An 18,580-nucleotide genomic window follows, 5' to 3' on the forward strand; every position below is an offset into this window, starting at 1 on the left:
AGGAATCAGAAATAACAAGTGAGTGCTTATTAGTTGTATTTATTTTCATACTAGATACACGATCTTTTTTTAAAAAAAATTTTTGTAGTTGTCAATGGACAGAATGCCTTTAATTTATTTGTTAATTGTTGTGTGGTGCTGAGGATCGAACCCAGTACCTCATGCATGGTAGGCAAGTGCTTTGCCACTGAGTTACAGCCCCAGACCAAGGTACCAATCTTTTAGGTAAGGCAAGGCATGAAATAATTAGAAAGTAAGGCATTTTTATAAAGTCAGTACCTCAAATTGAGAAATGTTGCATTTTTCCCTACACCTTTTTTTGGTAGATGCCAAAGAATCTGTGATGTGATCTAAAAAATGAGAAAAACTTTACAGAGGGACCTGGGTAACATGTTCTAATGTCTTATCTGCATTAGAATTTTGGCAAATGATTAAATAACCTCACTTTCCTAACTTATACTAGGAGATAAATAATTGGTTTATGTGTGTAATTCTTTTCTAGAGAAATCCTTTCTGTTACTCTGAATGAAAACTAATCAGGCTTCTTATAGTGCTGATATTTACCAATGATGTGCTTTTTCTATATCAGTCTCTTAAGAACCTAAATTAAAGGTTGGTACAATTAGATGGTTATTACCAGAGCTAGTTTTAGTTACCTGTATTAAACTTCGTTATTTAGCTTCAGGCTCTTGAAACACTGCTGTTTGAGGTAGACATTATATTAAGTTCTTAGGAAAATATGAAAACCATTTTTTTTCATGTTTTGTCACTTTTTGTTAATCTTGATTTCTTCTCTAGTATACTTTCCTGGTCCTCTTATTTTTCTAAATAGTATATAATAATTAAGTAATGATATAACACTGGCACTGAACATACTCATTGTCAGCTACTTAGCTAGGGTAGTTGATATTGTTAGTGTCTTAACTCAGGTTTACAGGCCCCAAAGGAATATCAGAAAGATAGAGATGTAACTTGGTTGGACCTTTTTCTGGGTTGAGAGATACTGATAGAAAGGTAAGAAAAGTGGCAACTTATTTTCAACTCAGGAACTAGCATATTTCTATTTTATTTTATTTTAAAAAAGATTTTGGTTGGTAAGCAGACTGTATTTTTGTTTGCTCAACAATCTATCATTTCCTGATCCAAGACTGATATTTGAAAAGGCATCATTTAGAGAACCAGACTTTAGGATTCATGAGGAAATCATTTGAAACTACCATCTCCTAACTGCACAGTTGTTAGGAGGATTCTACATTTCCTGCTTTTCACATTTTGTTATTGTGTCATACACAGAAATGTTGTTTTTAGAGATAAAAGACTGTTTTCTTGACTACTGCCTGAATCAGTGATAGAACTGAACATGAATGATACGGGTTGGGTAAAGAACTTGGAATCATGGAATGTGGATTCTTCTACTAATTACTAGTTATCTGTTCAGGCAAGCCATTTACTCTTTGCTTGCTTTAGTTTCCTTGTCCAGACCTAAATTAGGTCTAAGGACCTTTTTGTTTAAAACTTTTTGATGGTAATTTTTTCCCCCCGTTGAGAATGTTACAGATATTCCATTCTTTGTGCTGTGGCTGAGAAAAGTTCAGTCTATACTCTTTTTTTATGTTTCTGTTGTATAGGGAGGCTATGAAAATATAATTATAGGGACCTTCTAGCTATCAATAGGCATGGAAATAGGGGACTAGAGGAATCTCTGCAGAAGATATTTTTTAATCAACAAAATTTAGTTCTTTACCTTTGACTATGGTGTGCTAAGTCTCTTATGGTGAGTCTTTACTTTCTTCTTCTTACCTGATGTTTTGTAATGGGGACAATGGAGAGTGAAGAGAAGGAGAATTATTGAAAATCTGTGAGTTGGATTTGGGGTACACTTTAAGTCTATATCATCTGTCATTTTAACTAATAAAATTTGATAATATTGGCATGGATATAAGATTCCATGATCTTTATCCGTTTTCATTTCCATAGCCTGCGTTCAAATTCAAATTTTGCCTACTTACATGTTATGAGATTTGGGCAGATCTGTGCCTTAGTTTCCTCATCTGTGACATCTGTGCTCTGACATGCATGTGCATTCATGTATTCTGAACTTCTTTTCTTTGATTATGGAAAAATGGGCTTCCAAAAAAGGCAGCTGCTTCCTGTTAAGGACAATACTCTAGCAATTCTCTCTTCCACATCATTAAGTTTTCCCTCTGTACTAGATATTTCCCATTAGCTTCAGAATGTTTTTCTCTTCTTAAAAAAAAATTATCTTCTGTTACTGTTTCTCCCTCTAGCACTAACCTTTTTTTTTCCCTTTTTTTCTTTCCCTTCAGCAAAACACTTCAGAAGAGTTGAATGTATTTTCTGTCTTTAATTTCTTTCCTCCTATTCTTCCTTGATTTCATTATCAGGCTTTTGCTGTCAGCACTACAGTGGCACTGCTCTTATAAAGTTAATGTTTCTGCTTTGTAAAATCCAGGGGTCGTTATCAGACCTTATCCTATTCGACCTATCATTAACTTTTGGCACTGGTAACATTCCTCCTGTTTTTTCTTGTACTTCAGGGATGCAACTCTGCTGATTGATTCCAATCATTTCTTTGACTTGTTAATGTGTTCCAAGGCTCAGTCCCTGAACCTTTATATTCTCTATTTGTATTCAATCCCTTGTGATCATAACCACTCTTAAGCTCAAAGTATCACCTATGTGCTCTTAATTCCCAAATTTGGGGAATTCTAGAATCGTATATTCAAGCTGCCTGTTTGAATGTTCACACTTATGTATCTAAAAGGCAACTCAGATTTAATGTGTGTAAAACAGCTCATCTGAACTTATTTGCCAAACCTATCCTTCCCACAGTCTCATATTCACTAATAGCAATTTCTTTCTTCTAGTGTTCAAGGACAAAGTCTTTGGAATTAGTCACAGCCAAATCACCATCAGTTCTCCCCTTCCTTTTTTTTTTTTTTTTTTTTTTTTTGGTACTGGGGATTGAGACTCCAGGAACCCAGGAACACTTTACCACTGAGCCACATCCCAGCTCTTAATTGAATGATTGATTGATTGATTGGCAGGGTCTTGCTAAATTGCTGGGTTGGCATCCAACTTGTGAACCTTTTGCCTCAGTCTCCTGAACTGCTGGTTTCCTTTTTTTATAATATTTTATTTTTATGTGGTGCTGAGGATTGAACCCAGGGCCTCGCTCATGCTAGAGGAGGGCTCTATTGCTGAGCCAGCAACCCCATCCCTGAATTGCTGGTTTTCCAATAATGTGTCACCATGCCTGGCCTGCAGCACCTGCTTCCTTTTTTTGCAATAGTGTTGAGAGCCACAGCCGAAGGGGCCCCAGCAAACTTCCAGCTGCCAGCAAACTTCCAGCTGCCAGCTGATGATTGGCTCAAAATTGGTCTCAGCTCTTTCCTCTCCATGTCTGCGGTTTATTCTGGACAAATTAACCAAAATGAATTTGTTGAAACATAATTTAGATAATAATTTCTCACTTAAAAACTTCCAGTGACTTTTTATTTGGTGCAAAGTACAAACCTATATCTTTGTAATGACCTACGAGGGGTTTATGTGATTGGGCCCTCCATTTCTTCTCCGGCCTCATCTCCTGCTTCTCTCCTCTTGACCACTCTGCTCCAGCCACATTGTCCTTGTTTTTTATTAAGTGCCTCAGTGCTAGTTGCTGTTTTTTTTCCCCCTAGAAAACTCTTCTCATGTCCAGTTTCTTACAGGCTTACCTCAAGTGTTACCATCTCAGTGAAACCGGCTACTGCTGTTGAAGTATTACTTCTCTTCCTCTCCTCTATCCTTCTTCGCTACTGTGTTTTCTCCTTACCACTTAACTTCCACCTAATATACTGTATATTTTACTTGTCCATCTCTTCCCATTTATACCATAAACTCCACCAAGGCAGATGCTTTTTCACTACACCTGTGCCTAGAACAGTGCTTGGCAAATAGTATCAAGTGAATGAATGAATCAATAGTAGCTATCTCATAGCCACTATTAATTTAATTATGTTAAACTCACTGTCAGAACATGCACTAAAACATAGAAAGTACTTTGTGTTACCCTTTATTACCTTCATAATATACTCATGGATGGTCCTGCAGCCCATAGAGATGAAGACTTGGTTGAGATATCTTGGCTTGCCATCTTCTATCAGCTCACCTTTACCACAAAGGAAGAACTATGGTGATGAACTCACCTGAAAGTTTGGGGGGTTGGAGGTTCCTTAGGATACCTTGGTAATCAAGACTTATAAGGGGGAAAATAATCCCCTAAATTTTAAGTATTAGAATATTAGAAATATTGCCTGGAAAAATTGCTGTTTTCCTTTTTCTTGCCCCAATGGATAAACATTGTAGTTTAGTGGAAAATGAACTTAAATACAAAGCACACAGCTATGTTTTTCCATTTTTCTTCTTCTTTCAATACAGATTCTCACTGTGTTGCCCACACTGGTATTGAACTTTTGGGCTCAAGTGATCCTCCACCTCAGCCCTGCAGAGTAGTTGGGACTATCAGTATGCACCACTACACCTGATTAGTATTTGTTCTTTCAAAGAATGTCTTAAAGTTCTTAGTCAAAAAAATATTTTTCCTAATAAAAGTTCTATCTAATTAGAAATGATAGCTTTTGAATATATGAGAGCTGGGTGCTGTGGCACATGCCTGTAATCCCAGCTACTAAGGAGGCTGAGGCAGGAAAATTGTATGTTTGAGGCCTGCCTCAGCAATTTAGTGAGACCCTGTTTCAAAATAAAAAAATAAAATAAAATAAAATAAGGCCTGGAAGTGTTGCTCAGTGGTAAAGTTCTCCTGGGTTTAATCCCCAGTATGAAGGATTTTTACATCTTTGTTTTTTCAGTGTGTGTGTATATGGGGATGAAGTTTTCTTTATAGATAGTAATCTATAACTCTCATGTGATATGACTTGTTCTGGCCCAGCTTTATGCTTGAAAGTTTTTATTTTACTAATCATGTTTACTAATCATATTTCAGAGAGACTATAGATCTAATGGATAACTAAATAAAGTCAATAAACTCATGTAAATTATTAACATTGTATTTTCTGTACCTCATATTGATAGGCTCATAGCTGGCAACCTGGAATAAAGAATCCATACCGTGGTGTTGTTGTATGGCCTGTTCCTGAAAACATTGAAATAACTGTAACACTTTTTAAGGTAAGTTCTATTATTATAAGTTATAAAATGTATTAAATACCCATGGTTCTAAATGAGAGAACATTTCATTATTTATTGTTTCATACATTTATATCCAATCTGGTATCTAATGTACACTATTTTTAGGAATATAGCAATTTACTATGATGTAAAGCATCACAGTATTTTACAGTCTATGAAGTCTGAATAATTCAGGGATCATTTTGAAGTTACTGTTAATATTAGCTGAGATACTTCTTTTACCACTTCCTACATTCAATCCATAGGAATCTTTAAAGCACTTTTCCTGTGAAAAGCTAAAGTTTATAGAATACTTAGATTTGTCCCTTTTAAAAAAAATATTTATTTTTCAGTTGTAGTTGGTCACAATACCTTTATTTTATTTTATGTGGTGTTGAGGATCGAACCCAGGGCCTCTCAAGTGCTAGGGAAGCACTCTACCACTGAGCCCCAGCCCCAGCCCTTGTTAGTCTTTTTTAATAATGAGTTGTTTAAAATTAGTTTATTTTACTAATGTCAATGTAATGAGACATGTTTATAATCAATATTTGGCAAATATTAATTGATATTAATATTTATGAGTATAATACCAGCAAATTCTGGTTATACATTCAAAGCACATATTAAAAAATGTAACTGTTCATGTACTTTTCTTCTTGTTTTGTATATATTTTTTCTTGAAAATCTTCCATATTTTTTGAAACTTTATAATTCTCTTCACACATATGTTAATCAAGCACTGAAGTATTTACTTTTCTAACCAGCTCTTTACCAGCTCCTAAAAAATGGTGGGACAAGTATGTTCAAATTTTAGCTTTTTTGGAGGATGGTGGAATTAGAAAATAAAAGCTTTATTTCCTCTCTGAATGATTCAGATTAGGAAGTTACTTTTCCAGAAGGACAAGAGAGAAGAGGGCATCTCATTAAGTATTATGAAGTTTGTGAAAATCCATTAAGTTTTTTAGGACATGAAATTAAAGTAAAGCAAAGTGAAATTAGAACTGAGTGTGAAATCACTGTGTTTTAAAAAGTGCTTTTGTTTTTGTGATCCAAAATATTAATTCACTTTAGTATTCAGAAAGTACTGTTAAGATCAATAGGAAAAAATCCAATAAGATGAATGTTAATGCATTGGTCCATAGATGAAGTATTATTTTTTAAAAAACATTTTTATTTGCAGATGGACCTAACAACTTTATTTTATTTATTTATTTTTTTATGTGTTGTTGAGGATTGAACCCAGTGTTGAACTTGCTAGGTAGGCACTCTACCACAAGCCACAAACCAAGCCCTAAAGTATTATTTTTAAATGCTTTGTATTTCATACTGTTTTATAAAAGATTCTTAACATATGTATTTTTTAATTTTGATGTTACTGTTACTGACATCGAAACGTTAGTTGATTGTACTTGTCATCTCTCTCTTTCACAAACACGCGCGTGCGCACTCACATACACACCTTCTCTCTGATTTGCTCAGGCATAAATAAGGAATGAAACACAGTAGCGTAGCAGCTCTTCTTTTCCAGGATGGTCAGTCTACCCTATTGCCCTTTTACCAGATACCCTATAAGCCTGTTTATTAAACCCTCTTCTGCATAATTCTTCTATGGGAATTAATGTGCTAAGCTGGTTGGTTAAGAGCGGTACTTTCAGAGTTTCTACATGTATTATTTAATTCTCAAAGCAACCCTAAGATTTTATCATTATTACCATTTTAATGATAAGGAAACAGACTAGAAAGGAAAGTAACTTGCTCAAATATCCCATTAGTCCTATTCTTTCCTCTTTGCTTACTTTTTTCACAAGTTATGAATATTGACTAGACAGCAAGATGTGACATTCTTAAAGAAGACTTTTGAGTACTTTCTTAAATATGTTAATTTAGTCTTTTTTCATATTGGTAAGGCAAATGAGTGGACTTAGTTTTATAACTTTTAAAAAATGGTGATAAAAGAACAAGGGGTTAGAATGGAGCTGGTAAATAGCTGACGGCCATATGTTTGGGATAAAAATATACACTGACTGATTTTGAGCTGAAAATGACTGTTGCTTGGAGTATTGGGAGTTAGTGTAGTTTTTGAGTAGTGATGAGAATGTTCCCTATGTCCTTGAGATCACTGAACCTGAAGCCTTTGGTGTTAGAATATAGGAGGAAAAACAAAACATCTCTTCCTTTCCAGTTTGCTGTATTCAGCATTTCTTGTCACTTGTACTAATGGAGCAACCTTGTGACCGTTTTCAATATTTAAATGAATTTTCAACTGAATTTTTATCTTCCTGACTCTCCCATGGCCTCAGAAATTCTAATAGAAAAGTGAAAAGTACAGAGCAAAATGAAACAACTTCAATCTTTCATGGCAACTTTTGGATCTTGTTTTTGAGCAGTATTTAAAAATAATTCAAGTGAAAAAAATTCTTTATATTTTTTCCTTTCTTATACTAAATAATGTAGTTTATTCAGTCTTGAAATTTGCAATTAGCTTCAGTCCATATATTTCATTTTTTGGTGACTTATTCCCTTTTTTTTTTTTGCTGCTGGGTTTTGAACCCAGGACCTCATGCATGACAGACCAGTGCTTTATCAACCCAATAACTTTTCTGATTTAACTAGAAGTTAATTTCTTTAGACTAGTACCTGTTTTTGAAATTTGAATTAAGTTGAAAATAGCTGTTTCTAGTAAATTTTTAAAAAATGACTTTTAGGATTTTAAGAAGGAAAATGGCAACTCTTCAAGTCATTTCAGTACTAGGATGAAAGGAAACAATAGAGAAAGAATAGGATATAAATCTTCATTGATTCAAACCAGAAGTCATTCTCATTTATGTTTTTGTCTGGTCAGTAATATAAAGAGTTAATTATATAAATATGCCATTTTTAAGTCCCTTAAAAATGAACATTATTGTTCTTTCTTTCACATCTTTTTACTAACTACCCTATCAGATGTTTCTTGGTCTATTGAAATTATTCCTTAGTAAAAATTATTTTAGAGGCAATACATCATCTGTGTTTTAGAAACAATGTTTATCCACTTTAAGAAGTTAAGTATTCCATAGAATATATAGGGTACTGTTAAATCTTTGTTAAATTTTGAGACATGCATCTATTAATTCATATATCAAGTATTCTTGAGAGCCTGCTGTGTGCCAGATAACATTCTTGGTCCTGGGACACAGTGGTTAAACTGAAAGTAGATTAAAGTCAGACAGACTTGGTATTGCATCATAATGCTTCAGTGTTTACTTGTGCACTATGAGAAATTTTCTCTTAGATTTCAGTTTTCTATTCTGTTAAGTGGGAGTGAAAATAGTATGTATGTCAGAACTTACTGTGATGAGTAAGGCACTTAACACAATGACTAGAATATGGTGAGCGCTCAATACATATTTTGTATTACTATTTTTTTGATACTAATTATGCTGGAGCTATGCTGTTTTCCTTAAAAAAATAAGACAGGTTGGGGGGATAATAGGCTGTTCTCTAAATTAGCATTATTTATGTCTTAAATCCATTATGAAAAACTCCTTCAATCTTTATTTATAGTCATTGTTCTCCATAAACCTAGTTCATGGGCAGAAGCAGCTAGGGAAACCAGTATCAATTGTTCAGTTTCCTTTCTCTTCTATACTGTCCTGATCTTCCCTTGTCTAGCACCACCAAAAAAATTTCTTGTGTCAGGTTTTTAACCTACCTGGGTGGATTTATTTCATTCATCATATATAAGTATTTAGATTAAAGTTATTGTGTTTGTCTTTGGAAGCAAGAACAATTATGTTTAAACCCATGTAACACCTTTACAAACTCTTAGGTAATAAGTACTTAATAAATGTTTGTCAAATAAATGCCTGCAAAAGTGGGCCGTATTAAAAAAAAAAGATTGCATTTCTCATGTTTCTGTGGCATTTCCAGGGATAATGGGGAGAAATGGTAGGAGGGTATCAATATCCCATGCTGATTCACCATTTTGTCTGGATTATGAATTGCGTGTAATGCTTAGGAGTTCTAGATATGTGTAAAACCTCTACACTGAAGAACACCTTGTTTGGAGTGGTACTTTTGGTTTAAAGTACTTTATGGATAAAACTGAGGGCAGAGATTTGTATGAGCATTTAATAACCCTAATGAATTATCTATCTCCAATCAGGTTTCTTTTTGTCTTGCCATAGATGAAATGATGGAAAATAGTGATATGTATCAATAAAAGTAAAATATAGAATTTCATAACATAAAACAGTGGACTTAAACTTAGAGTAATTATGAAAGTATCATAAGGGTAAGAGGCTATTTTGCTTCTTCCTTTTTTAAATTTTTTTTTAGTTATGGACACAGTATCTTTATTTTGTTTATTTTTATGTGGTGCTGAGGATTGAACCCAGTGCCTCACATGTACGAGGCAAGTGCTCTGCCACTGAGCCACAATCCCAACCCTTTACTTCTCCCTTTTAGTAAAAGTTAAAAACAAAGTTGTATGTAATGTCTTAATTGAATTGATTTGATTAAAGACATGTATTTCAATTTCATATTTTGCCTTTATTACAGGATCCTCATGCAGAGGAATTTGAAGACAAAGAGTGGACATTTGTCATAGAAAATGTAAGCTAATAGCAAATTCCTTCACCTTTCATGTTTTTTACTTTATATATACATTTTTCAGGTCCATGAATGTTTTGACAGTAGGAGAAATGTTTCCTTATGAAAATTAACTAGCAATTTGCCGACTTTAGAAGTTTTTAATGAAATGATAATAAGCAGAATTATTTGAAAGAAATGCTTTTGTTAAAGCTTAAATTATGTGTGTAATATTTTATGTATTTTGTTTGAGACTTGATGGCAAACTTATGTCTCAGTTATTTATCTTTTTATCTGTTTAACATCATAGCAGGTACTCAATATAAACATTTATTGAATGAAATCATCAATTACCTTTGAAATCTTTCAAGGAAATGTGTAATCCAGTATGATAGTACACACATGTAATCTCATTGATTTGTGATACCTAGGTAGGAGGATTGCAAGTTCAAGGCCAGGGCCTCAGCAACTTACTGAGACCCTGTCTCAAAATAAAAAATAAAAAGGACCGGCATTATAGCTCAGTGATAAAGCACCCTGGGTTTAATTCCCAATAACACTCCCCTCCAAAAAAAGTACATGCTTTAACTCTTGGGATTGAAAAACTCAAATAAATCAGTACTTTAATAATCATCTGAAATTAATTTACATATTCCAGAGTCCCAAGTAGGTATAGTAAGTATTCAATAAATGCTTATTGACTAAGATTAAAGACAGGTAATGAAAATACAGTGTTTAAGAATAAAGGCTCTGAAGTCAGGGAGACATGATTTCAAATTTTAGTTCTTCCAGTGAATTAAACTCTGTGATAATGGGCAAGTTTTCTCAACCAGAAAATAATAGGGTTTTTATGAGAATTAAATAATTCTCCACAAATATTAGTTTTTACCATTGTTGTCACCATCATCTAAAATATATTTATAATAAACTTATAACATGCTTTGCATTATATTCTTCCTGTCTTTATCTAATTTTGTTTTGTATTTCAGTGGTAAAGGAATTTTGTACTTTTGCAACAGTGCCTGTGCCATTTTTAAGCCTAAAGAGCAGGGAAGATTAGGGGCCCAATAGGTCCAAATACACTAGGGGAGTTCTGATGACTGTATTCCAAGCCACTGTCAATCATGTTAAGGTTTCACATCTTAACAATTTTGACTTTTTTTCTAAAAAAAATATTTTTAGTTGCAGATGGACCCAAGAAATCTATTTATTTATTTTTATGTGGTTCTGAGGATTGAACCCAGTGCCTCATGTGTGCTAGGCAAGTGCTCTACCACTGAGCCACTACCCTAGCCCAGTTTGGTCTTTTTCATACTGATAGATTTGAGCATCATACTTGAAGTATTTTTGTTAATTCTATGTATTAAAGGAAGTCTTAAAAGGGCTTGGGATGTAGCTGGGGTGTAACGCATAGTAGTAGAGAGCTTGTGTGAGGTCTTGCTTTCAGTCCTCAGTACCACCACTACCACAATAACAAAAATTAGCAGTTAAATTTGACTTGTAATTAATGACAAAGATATTCAAAAACTAATTTTGTATTTGTTTAGAATGGTGTTCTTATTACATAATTAATCTTACATTAAAGACACAGTGGTTCCAAATTTTTTAATAATAGGTTATAATTAGTTAATGTACAAAAGATATAAAAAAGTTCTTTGATATATATTAGATTTGACTGCAAAAGAAATTCAAGTCTGGAATTTTGGGAAAATAACCTTCATAAATTCTGTATTATGCATTTTATAAAGGTATGTTAAAGATCAATGTGGACATATTAAGCTTAAAGTAAAATGGTGAAATTTAAATGGGTTTAAGATAAAGAAGTATATTTTGGATTATCCTTTCCATATTGGAGTTATGTGGTTTGGAAGTAAAAGAGCAATGAAAAGTCAGAAACTTATTTTGCACATTTGCCTACTTATTACTGAAATGGTTGAAGTTGCTAGGATCAGACATTGGTAAGGAAATAAACATAGGAGGAAAATGAAAAAGAAAATGTTAGAATTCCTTCTCTATAAATATTTATTAATACATTGATTCACAAAAATATAATAATATAAATGGCTTTTAACTATATAGTTCACTTTATAAAACCAATGTTTTAATTGAGATATTACAAGAAATTAAGTTTTACTACATAATGAGATAACTATGAAAACTTTACTGGGAATGATGTGGTTGAGAGAACACTGTGTTTCTAGTTTCCCAGCTGTCATTCTGCTTTTCAATATTTCTGCTTCCTTGTTTTCTTTTTGCTTTCACATATTCTTGTTTTTTTTTTCTTTTTGCAGGGGTGGGGGTAGGGAGCATTTTTTCTTTCCTCTCATTTCATAGTTTAGTGAAAGAAGGAGCTTTGAATTGGTTTAGAATTTAGTATAGACCCTGATTGTTGTATCTTTAAAACTGGTGACCTTGAGTATGTTGTTCTTTAGAATTTAATTTCTTCATCTATAAAACTAAGGATTTCTACTAGATAATCTTAGATGGCTTTTCTAGATCTATGACTTTGTTTTAATTGATAGAAATATTTTTATAAACTATTTGAAAATTAAATTTTGGAGATCAAAAATTTGATGTTCAAGTTCATGGAGAATGAAATATCTAGGATAGCATTTTTTAACCAATTAATAACTTCCTAATTTTAATCTTTAAATAGTTCATATCAGCATTTATTTTTTCTATGTATTTTTATTTCTGAAGTGGATTTGAGTATTGCTGAAAATTTCTTTTTTTGAATTCTTTGACATAACAATTATTTTTCTATACCTTGTTTCTGTAATAGTTATTTCCTGTGCCAGATTGGAAAAGAAGAAAAAAGAAAATTGAATTGTGATTTAAATTAGTTTTTCATTTAAAGGAAGTTATTAGACTTTGTAATAGAAACTTTATTTCTCAATTATGAATATCAAAGAAAATAATATCTATCTTTTAAGATCTTCTTGTGATCCAAACCCATGGGAATTTAAATACATAATGAGAAACTATTAACTATAAGGTACTATGATAAAACAATGATGATGATGATGATGACTTTATTAAAAAGTAAAATTAATGAATATGGGTGGGGCAGGTGATTCCTCAGCCTTTTAATAATGATGACAACACCAGTGTTTAGTAGGAGCCTCATATAAGAAGATAGTTTTATTAGGTAGCTTTCTTATAATTTTATTTTTTTTTTGGTTATACTTATTTTTAAGCAGGGTAAATATACAGCAGGTTTTTTAAAATTTTTCTTTAATTCTTTAAACATTATAGGATTTGACTATTTTACCAACAGAACAAGCTTGTTTTTTTTTCCAATGTTAAATAGAAAAAGGTGAGAGTAGTAAGTGCATCCATTATTCGATTTACTTTCATTATATAAAGTTACCAGAATTTAGAAGTACTATGAAATTACTGAACTCTCTATATATGAGAAAAAGCATGAATGTACATGTGACTGAAGTATTTTAAATATATTAACTCAAGAGAATACACTAATTTACATGCCCTAAATTAGGATTACTATCATAATTGTGAACACTCTGTCAAAGGATGAATTTGTGTAACTGAACTAAAACAAAACAAAATAAGGGAAGTGTACTGTATTCTTACCTGGAAGATAGGCTAGAATTGGGCAAATCTCTTCCTTTCGTTTTCAGGAGGACCTTAATTTCTTTGTGCTGGGACCAAGTCCTCTACAGCGAGAAGCATATGTGGATTTTGAGAATTTATGTTTTTCTTTACCTATCAAAGTGTCTTTAAATCAAAATCTAGGTCATTTTCTGAGATGCTGATAGAACTCCTTCTGGATAAGTAAACCTAGCATTGGAAAATTTTTACCATTTGTCTCTGTATCATCATTATCATCATCATCATCATCATTGTTTTATCATAGTACCTTATAGTTAATAGTTTCTCATTATGTATTTGTTGGAGTAAGGAAATGAATGATTTATAGTTAAACCCTTTGAGTTAGAAATCCTGTAAGTATTCTTCTGTTTAAGATTACAATAGTAGCATCTGTAAGCTATATTGAAGAAAATTTGAAAAGTAGACCCTAGAGACAATGAGGTATATATATAGCATGTAAGGGATCCATATGCCAGTATAGTCAAAGTTCTTCTGATGTACTGCTGGTTAATTTACATGGGGGTTTCGTACTTGAAATTCTGCCGAAAACATCTGGTTTTAAGCCCACATGTGTCAATGTTGTTAGAAGGCTACTCTCTGACACATTTGTATACAATTCTGTCTTCATAAGTAGGTTGTAAGTTGGATTTGACCACTTAGAACCTCATTATGCTATTGATCAGTTATTGTAATTATTATAATTTAAGTAGATTTTCATAGAGCAATGAAACAATCGGTTTGAAGGAATATTTCATGAACTGTTAAATGCTTTAGAAAGAGTTGATAGAAGTGAGTTTTTAAAAACTGCTGTCAGAAGAAGGGGTGGGGTGGGGGTGTCTCATAAAAATCAGAGATCAGTAGAGGAGAGGAAAGGGACCAGGGGGTTCGAGGTAGAGAAGGAGGTGGGAAAGTGCTGGGGAGTGATATTGGTCGAATTATATGTCTGCATGTACAAGTATGTAACAAATCCTATCATTTTGTACAACTATATTGCACCAATATAAAATGTGAAAAGAGAACAAGAATAGAGCTAAAATTTAAATGGGAAAAAAAAACTGCTGTGAAATCTGGTATGGATAAAAACCTATAAAAGAATAGGAACTTTTATAAAAACCTGGAAAGATTTGGCATTCCTGTTGTATCTTTGTTGCCTTTAAATATTTATTTCATTTAAAAGAAATTAAAGTTCTCAAAGGTATATTTATGATTCTTGATTATGTAAGAAAATTACAAATCAACAAAATTATCCTCAAAGAAGAGGACATAAAATTGTTGAATGATGGGGCTGGGGTTGTGGCTCAGAGGTAGAGCGCTTGTCTAGCATATGTGAGGCACTGGTTCGATCCTCAGCACCACATAAAAATAAATAAGTAAAATAAAGGTCTAAAAAAAAAACCCTGTTGAATGAAATACACTAATAGGTATTGAAGCAAATTTAAATTTTTTGGCATCAATATTTATTTCTTCCCTGAATTACCCAGCTTTTTCCCCCAAAATCAGATTATTTAAAAGAGGTTTCTAATATATATATATATATATTAACTAAGTCAGTGTCTTCAGGTCTGTCTTTATAACCATCCATCAATGGGGTTGAAAAATTACTGTTAGACATTTCTTTTAAACAAAAATTTGTTATAAGTAGACAATGCCTTTTTCAGTATATTCAGACATTCCATCTTCATTATCAGGTAAAAGCAGTTTGCTTTCCTTTGTATCACCTAATGAGGTATTTTTACAAATATTTTCAAACAGATGAATCAATATTCATTTATTCATTCATTCATTACTAAGCATTCACTGAGTATCCTGGGCATTGAGAATATAAAACAGAACAAATCCTCAAGAAGTTTATATTCCTGTATGTGTGTGTGTGTGTGTGTGTGTGTGTGTGTGTGTGTGAGAGAGAGAGAGAGAGAGAGAGAGAGAGAGAGAGAGAGATAGATAGATAGATAGATAGATAGGGGGGAGAAATAGAAATTAATGTATGAAATATATAATATGTTAGATAAAATAAACATGATAAAAACATAGTGCAAATAGTGCATTAGGTGTTATGGAGAAAAATAAAGGAGGGTAAAAATCCTCTGGCTTTACTCTTATATAGACATAATTAGCCACCTTATTTCTTACAAGGTCTCCAAAAGAGAATTGGGGTATGCTGGTCAAATTAATTTAAAGAATATTTTAGTAAGAGAGCTGAATATTATAAGATTGTATGTAGGGAAATTTAACCTTGGGATGCCTATGTAAACCTTTTCCTTGGTTACAGCTCCCCTCAGTGGTGAATGGTGGAATTGACTCTTGCCTGGTGAAGGTGCTATTCCTGTAGATTATCATGTAGCAATAACATGTTACAATGTAGTTTTCTTCCTTACATTTCAAATGTGCTTCCATATTTCATGCAGAAGAGTTGGCAATTTTGAAGGGCCATTGTCCATTTCTTTCTCTTGTAAAATCTTGATTTTGTTTGAAAGTTGTTTGATTGTTTTGGCATGGAAAAAAGGCATGCTCTTTGAATGAAATTTTAATGCCTTTCTTTCAATCAAGAAATTCTGAGTCTTTATGTCGAATATCTCACAGTAGTAATAGTAATAAAGAGTAAAGTTTCGTTTACCATTAAATATCCCATTAAACAAAGAAGTCTCCAAAATATGTCACTTTTACAAATTTATTGGGCCCTTTCTCTCTGTACCAGGTGCTATGTGGAATGCTTTATACATATATATTAGGACATTTGTTGATTGCAACAACTACGCATCAAATACATAACCCTATTTCACAGATAAAATGAGGCTTAGAGAGTTTCAGCAACTTATTCAATTACTCAAGGTTATATAGCTAAAAAGTCTGGATTTTATCCAGTCTTGTTTTTCTCCAGGACTTTTGCCTTTAACTCCTAATGCAACAATTGCCTCCTTAATGACAAAGATGCAAAGAAATAATTTGAAATTGTAGAGCCATAAAGAAGTTTTAAATTAATGTTAAACCTTGAGGAAAATATGTGTTAGATTAGTAGTCTTTAATTATTATTTATATTCAGTCTAAAAGTTATTTTGTATTAATTACTTGGCTTCTCTTAGACATTATAAAATGGAATTTTAGAATTTTAGTCACCAAAATTATGAATATTTTTTTCTCAAGACAACTTTTTTTTTTGTCTTTTTGTGTAAAATGCAATAATTTTTGTTTCTGGTCACAAAGAATTTTGTCTGATCAGAGGATATAGTGCAGTGGTAGAGTGCTTATTTAAGATGCCCAAGGCTCTGACCTTTCTTCTTTGAAATGTAAAACTGTTTATATATAAGTTGAAATTTTGGAGTTGATTCCACCACTTACAAGCTGTGTGATCTTAGACAAGTTAGTCAATCTTTTATAGTCTCTGTATATTCAGGTATAAAATGGTGATATTAATATCTACTCCATAGATTACTGAAGATTATAGATAATATATGGAAAGCATCTAGCCTGCTAAAGAGTACTTATTTTTTTTATAACATTCCCTTCTAGAGGACATAGAAAAATATATAGGAAAAGAAGCTAGATTTCTAAATTTATTGTTTCAGGATTTTAATTTTTTTTTGTACTCCTTTATAATTCTTATGCCTCTGAATAGTTTCTAGATTTAACCTTTAAAATATGACAAGAGGGCTAGGGTTGAGGCTCAGTGGCAGAGCGCTTGCCTCGCACATTTCAGGCACTGGGTCGGATCCTCAGCACCATATAAAAATAAACAAACAAAGATATTGTGGCCATATATAATTTAAAATTTTTTAAAATGACAAGACAGCTTGTAAATACTTATAGAGGAGAAAAGCATTTGCATATTTTTTTCTCTGAAAGAAAAAGTAGAGGTAATTTATCTGACTATAATTTTGTAAAACCAATAGATTGACTTTGGAAGAGGATTCAAACTTAAAATTAATAAGATTGAAAATTTTGATAATTGTGCTGCCTCGGTGGCGAGCCGCACCACCTGGACAAGGCCTAAGGCGGCTCCGCTTCTTTCCTCACTGCCCATTCCTCCTTCTTCTCACAGAAGGCATGTTGTGTTAAGACTCGCCGACGGCCCAGGCATGCAGGCACTCGGCAGGCGGAAGACCAGGGCCACAACATGGCAGCAAAACCTCCGCCCCGTTTTCCCTTCCTGGGAACAATAGAACAGCAGATTCCTCCCACCCCGATGGAGTTAGTTCTTGGCTCAGACACCTGAATAGCCTTTCCTGAGACAAGGGAAAGAAGAGTAGCAGATTTTTGTTTTCACTGATTGGCCAATTGCTTGGGTGAAACCATCACTGCAAGAGACTATATTTAGGCCCACAGTGTGTCAGAAGGATGACATGTTCTATACAATCTTTTCACCCTGTCTGCTTCTATATACACAAGCGCCTCTGTATATGAATTCCTAGAGGTTCTGTGACTTTTTAATATTCCCCAGAGCTACCTTCGAAAACTGTGAGGTCACTTGGATAGAAGCAGGATTCAAATGCAGAGTGTGAACACTCAGAAGAGATGCAGACTACAGCAGTTGCTAGCATCTTTGAGCATTAACTATTCTCACTCAGAATATGGAGTATTTAGATAGCAGCTCTTGGAGGAGCCAGGAGGTTTTAGCAACAGAGTTGCCAGTTTACATTTTAACAACCATGGGAGAAGTCACTCTCATCTTCCTGCAGTCTATAACTCTGACCGCTCAGTGGACTTCCTGGGAACAAATGCAGCTGGAGGAGATCAAACCCCAGTGTTGCTGGTATGCTGGGCCCAAGCTGCCCAGTGCCACTGTTTCTCTGAGGAGCCAATGAGGTGTTGGTGGTGTTGAGCTCTGAACTAGAAGTCAGGATATTTTGGTTGCTAATTCTAGCTCTGCCACTTCCCTGCCAGGTGACTTCCTTGTATCAGGTGACTGTATGAGGCCTGCTGCTTCCCTGTGCGCAGAATGAAGGCTGTCCTTGGTGTTACTCCCAGCTGCAGTGTTCTAGAAGACTGAATTAGCTTTGTCATCCCAAATTCTGGAAATAAGCAGTGAATGTTTAGATGATTATATACTTGGGAACTTTGTGTGGAGGTCCCATACATTTGGTATTGGGTGGCAAAATCTCAGAGCTATGAAGTTTCACTCAAGTGCAAAGTCCCCAGAACTACTCACTTGTACAATTTCTCTAATGTGACATTCTTTGACAGATAATTTTATCATGTTGGAGAACAATGACTT

General features: G+C 33.5%; 1 protein-coding gene across 6 annotated transcripts in view; it reads left to right on the plus strand.

Moving 5' to 3' along the window:
• The window catches only part of Ehbp1 (EH domain binding protein 1), a 305,243-nt gene that overhangs the window by 51,714 nt on the left and 234,949 nt on the right, over window positions 1–18,580 (plus strand). For all 6 annotated transcript variants that reach the window (XM_077792155.1, XM_026387183.2, XM_026387186.2 and 3 more), the window contains 2 exons: window positions 5,095–5,190; window positions 9,730–9,783. In XM_077792155.1, the coding sequence (XP_077648281.1) occupies window positions 5,095–5,190; window positions 9,730–9,783 (150 nt within the window). The remainder of the gene's footprint in view (window positions 1–5,094; window positions 5,191–9,729; window positions 9,784–18,580) is intronic.

The sequence above is a fragment of the Urocitellus parryii genome, chromosome 12, assembly GCF_045843805.1.
Source record: "Urocitellus parryii isolate mUroPar1 chromosome 12, mUroPar1.hap1, whole genome shotgun sequence".
Classification (NCBI taxonomy): domain Eukaryota; kingdom Metazoa; phylum Chordata; class Mammalia; order Rodentia; family Sciuridae; genus Urocitellus; species Urocitellus parryii.